Genomic DNA, 5460 nt, shown 5'->3' with positions numbered 1-5460 from the left:
CACGCTGTCAATAAGCCACAATCATTTTTGGCAGTCGACACCGGTGATTACAGGAGAACCCCTGTGTCAATATTAATTATATATTCCTCGCGAGCTTTCGATCTCCCCGCCCCCCCCGGCCTACCTCGCCAGATAACGACCGGCCGTTTCCCGGCACCAAGCCGGCGTCACTGTCACTGTCGATCGGTCCGTGTGTGTGATTACTGATCACGTCCGTTACGGCATCGGGTGCCCCTTCGCGAGCGTGGCCATTGAGTTGTTGTTTTTCCATCGTGCGGTTTTTCTGCGGTTGTGCGTATCGCCACCGGACGTTCCTTTCTTTTCGCCGTCGTGCTGATTGCCGTCGGTGTCGCGGTGTCCAGTTGCCGTCGTGTACTGGATGCCGCAATCGTTGCCGTTGTGCCCAGGGACGGCGCCAAGGGGGGGCGAGGGTGGGCGATCGCCCACCCAGGATTAGTTCTCGCCCCCCCCAGATATTTTAACTCCTATTAACTGGTGTGTGACTATGGAGCACTATAAAAAGCTATTTCCCCAACGGCCCCAAGTCCCAACTTTTGTAATATAAACGATTTTTGAACACAAGTAATATTCTGAGATTTCGAATAACCGGACCATGGCCAGCTGGTTTCCTCATAATGTTTATCGACGATTATTCACCATCACTGTAGCAGTGTAGTGCTATACTTTAAAGTTTGCACAGTTTACGAGTGTACTTATTTTGATTTATTATTTCGTAATCGTAAATAATAAATAGGATGATTATGTTCATTGTTCCACTCTCCGTAATTTTGCCGTAATCGATAAAAGTGCCACGATTAAATGTTTAAAAATAGCGGCGTTCGCCTATTAGTCGGGTTTCCCACACAACTTGTCATTGCTCGACATATTTTGTTCATTGTATATGTATGTGTGTGTTAATGCGCCCGCTTTGCCGCATTTTGTTTGTATATAGATATAATAGATACATTTCATATTTATATTAATCTCAACATTCTCAACAATCATAACGGCAACACTCGCGACAGTTTATACTTAATAGTCACCGATGACGACTGTATGACCAGTTTAAGCGTTTAACACGTTAAAATATCAAAATGAGTGTTAGAAAAATTGATTCTTACTTTGGTCCTCAAACTAGTTCGACTAATGAAGAAGAATTACAAAAAACTACAAATACAGTGGCGGAAATTACTAATTTGGTGCAATCATGGGATGTGCAAAGTGATTTAGATATAAACACAAGTAAGTAACAAACAGTACTACTTACTACCATCATCAGTGGCGTATTTAGGTTTTGTCATGAAGGGGGGGAATGTGACTTAATACAGTAATTATAAACTCGAGGGGGGATACGCCCAGGGGCGGACTGGGGCAACATTTCGGCCCGGTAAATCTATATATGACCGGCCCTTGCAATTTCTCGTCATCACAAAATATAAAAATTCAAATATACCAACGTTTTATTTAATGAGAAATGCATCACTTATTGATGCCATCACATTTTCAATTTTCTCAAAAAACAACTTAAAATTCTTAATATTTTTAGTACATTATATAATATATTATTATTATTATCTGAAGACCTAAATAGTATAGGCTAAAAAGTATAATATAATATTACTTATTTATAATTACCTATATTACTAAATTAGTATTAACATTAGGTATAATAACACATATTGTAATACTTATGTGAAAGATATTTCAATAATTAAATATTTTTTACTTTTTTACATCTATATTTTAACATTTAATTAAACATTTTAATAGGTTAGATAAAAAATTTTTTTTTTGCATATTAGTGCATATTTTGACTTCAGAGAATATTTTAGTTTATGGTACATAATACATATTATAGAATATTTTAGCATATTTCCGTTATATTTGATATATTGGATTATATTAAAGGATATTCAGCATATATTAGACAATTATCACGGACCGCCGTACTAACTTTACTCCAGAAAATTTGGAAAAATATATTATTGTACATTCCTTTAAAAACATTGTATAAAATTTGTGTAAAAATTGGTCATTTTTTATTTAATTTTAATTATATAGAATAAATTGTTAAATTAATAAGTTATAATAATAATAATAATATTTATTGTCACCAAATTAACAATTAAAAACAATTTATGAGTAACAAACTAAAAATTACATTAAAATACATTGGTTCTCTTTTCAAAAGCTGAGCTTGTTATTTTCCATTTTTATAATTTTATGGAAGACTGAAATTAATTAATTTAAATTGAAATTTATATAATAATATCCTTAAGTATTTTTAATATTTTAATATAGTATAGTTTTGTTATGTTATTTAATTAGTATTGTCTTTTCATTGTCCTTAATTTACTAGAACAAGTAACTAAATTGTATTTATAGTATATGAAATAATGTACAAATATTTTATGAGTTTTGAGATAGGTATTTTGGTATTTAACACTTTTAACATATAAATATTTTTTTTTATTATTACATTTCCCCACTTCTCTATGTAGAATTTTTCTAGAACATTTTTTTGACTTGAGGGCCCCAAAAAAAATTGTGCACTTGATCATAATTTTATTAAATCAGGCCCTGTACATTACTAGAGATTAAATATTTTATTAAAACAAAATTGAATTAAGTTGAGTTAATTATTACATCACAAAATCAATAATTGATAAAAAAAAAAAAATTAGATGACTATAATTATTTGTATTTATACAGCCTGTAAGCCTATGAGGGGGGATTGATCACCATGATCCCCCCGTAAATACGCCACTAGCCATCATACTATCCTAATATTTATTAGCTAAATTGGTGAATTTAGGTTAAAGGTACCAGATACGTTATTTAGTTTACAAGGTTCTTAAAGTTTAATGTTTTATAGGCAGTTGTGACGAATCGTTAACAGATTCAGACGGCGCTGATTGTGATTTAGTAAAAACTGCACATAACAAAGATCAAGTAAGCATTAAATCTTTATTACCTCAAAGTGGACCATGTGACATCACACAAGTTGTTTCTGATAACCCTACTCAGCCGGTGTTAAAAAATTATCCACGAACAAAATTTGGCAAAGAATGGCGAAATTTTCATTCTGAATGGTTTAAGTTGTATCCATGGTTAGAATACAGTATTTTGGAAAATTCATGTTATTGCTTTCCTTGTCGATTTTTTTCAACTGATCCTTCTGGATCTCCATTTTCCGAATCGGGATTTAAGAATTGGAAAAAAGCCATGGAAAAAAATAGTGGTATAAAGCAACATGATAAATCAGTTTCACATAAATTATGTATGACTAAATGGGAAGGATATAAAATGACAGAAAAAACTGATAAATCTATTTTAGCCCTTATTAATAAAGAAAATGAGACACTAATAAAAGAAAATCGTTATTATATTGCAACAGTTGCAGAAATATTACTTTTTACAGCCCGTCAAAACATTGCTCAACGTGGAGATAATGAAAGTGGTGAAAGCATAAATAAAGGTAATTTTTTAGAACTTTTAAATCTTTGTGCTAAAAGAGATAAAAGATTACAAAAAAAAATCGATGAGTTGCATAAAAATGCAAAATATACACATCACAGTATACAAAACGAAATACTTAGTATTATGAGTCTAATGGTTATTGAATCAATTGCAAATGAGGTACAAAAATCTAAATACTTTTCGGTTTTGGCGGATGAAACCAAAGACATCAGTAAAACTGAACAATTATCAATTATGGTACGTTATTTTTATAACAATACAGTAAATGAACGGTTTTTGGGATATGTACCTTGTTCTGTTGAACTAAATGCCAAGGCCTTGTTTGAATTTATTAAGAAAACTTTAGCAGCTTCTGGAATAAACATCCAAAATTGCATAGCACAGACCTATGATGGTGCTTCCGTAATGAGTGGTTACCAAAATGGTGTACAAGCAATTTTTCAAAAGGAAGTACCAAAAGCATTATACACACATTGTTATAACCACCGTTTAAATTTAGTTATTGTGGACGTTTGTAAAAATATTCCAGAAATTGAACAATTTATAAAACTTCTTCAACAGTTGTATAATTTTGTAAGCAGATCTACTGTACATATGGTTTTTTTGGATCTCCAGAAAAAAATTTTTCCTAAAAAGAATACTATTGAACTAAAAAAGTTATGCGAAACCAGATGGATTTGTCAGATATCAGCATGTGTTGCTGTAAGAGAAACGTTTTCAGTTATACTATTACTACTAAATAAAATCAGTGTGGAATCAAAATCTGATAAAAGTATGGAGGCAAAATCCATTTTAGTACACATTAATTTTGAATTTATTTTTTGTTTACATCTCTTTTGTGATACATTTAGTCAAATAAAAATTGTATCTGATTATTTACAATTACCCAATTCAGATATAGGAACTAGTTGCTTAATGGTCGAATCATTAATTGATTATCTTAAGGAATTTCGAACAGTTGATAGATTATTTAATGTGCTTTTGGAAAAAGTTGTTTTGTTTGCGGAAAATAATAACATTCTATTGCCTGAAGAAAACATAATGTGTAAAAGAACTAATCGTAAATTGCCTGTTAGATTTGCATCTTATATTACAGAACTACCGACATCTGAAAATAGTACGGTTATGTGCAAGAATGATGTAAAGATAATCATATTTAATCCTGTAATTGATAGAATGATCAATGAACTACAACGTAGATTTTCTGATAATAATCCAATATTATCTGGTATAAGTTCCTTAAATCCTCAAAATAAATCCTTTTTAGACTTTCAAAAATTATTACCTTTTGCTAAGCATTATGATGTTGATATTGAAAGCTTGGAATCTGAACTTAAGTTAATACCCAAACTCATAAAAAGACATCAGATAGAAAAAAAAACTAAAATTAACACTATACTCGATTTCATTAAATTATTAGAATGTTACAAATTGGCATTTTCTGAACTATATTTACTATGTACCATAGCAATTATCATACCTCCTTCCAGTGCCGGAGTGGAGAGAACTTTTTCTAGCCTCAGACAAATTAAAACTTATTTAAGAAATAAAATGATTAACTCAAGACTAACAGATATAGCAATTCTTTCAATTGAAAAAAACATTTCCAAAAATCTAGATATGGAAAAGGTTGTGGACAAGTTTTCTGCTGCTCATCACAATCGAAAAATAATGTTTATTTAAATTTTTTCTTATTTTTTTCTTTGAATTGTATTTTTATTTTTAAATATTACTATTATGTAATAAATTTATGTTACATGCAGAAATTCACTTAAATATTTAAAAATGTTTTCATATTTAAATGTAACTAATTACTATTATATATTAGTATTAAATTTATGTCTTATGCTGAAATGCACCTATACAGTTAAAATGTTTTTTTTTTAATTTTTAAATCATAGATCCTTTAATTGTATTTTTTATTTTCAAATATTACTATTATGTAATAATTTCATATTACATGCAGAAATTCACTTATAC

At 30.4% G+C, this 5460-nt stretch overlaps 1 protein-coding gene across 1 annotated transcript; it reads left to right on the top strand.

Annotated features, from left to right (window-relative positions):
• Positions 1-742: 742 nt before the first annotated feature.
• On the top strand, positions 743-5163 carry LOC112680585 (zinc finger MYM-type protein 1-like). Its single transcript, XM_025550734.1, has 2 exons — positions 743-1242; positions 2876-5163. The coding sequence occupies exons 1-2, from the start codon at positions 1095-1097 to the stop codon at positions 5161-5163; spliced, it is 2436 nt and encodes an 811-aa protein (XP_025406519.1). The 5' UTR covers positions 743-1094.
• The last annotated feature ends 297 nt before the right edge of the window (positions 5164-5460 follow it).

This window comes from Sipha flava, unplaced genomic scaffold (assembly GCF_003268045.1).
Source record: "Sipha flava isolate LNK unplaced genomic scaffold, YSA_version1 17822_pilon_pilon, whole genome shotgun sequence".
Taxonomy (NCBI): Eukaryota; Metazoa; Arthropoda; class Insecta; order Hemiptera; family Aphididae; genus Sipha; species Sipha flava.
Note: the sequence above shows the minus strand (reverse complement) of the source record. Positions and strands in the feature narration are given on the sequence as shown.

Excerpts from the sequence above, each read along its gene's own strand:
- LOC112680585 (XM_025550734.1), top strand. The coding sequence starts at position 1,095 with ATGAGTGTTAGAAAAATTGATTCTTACTTTGGTCCTCAAACTAGTTCG. Across the intron at positions 1,243-2,875 it reads TGATTTAGATATAAACACAA|GCAGTTGTGACGAATCGTTA; the intron begins GTAAGTAACAAA and ends AATGTTTTATAG.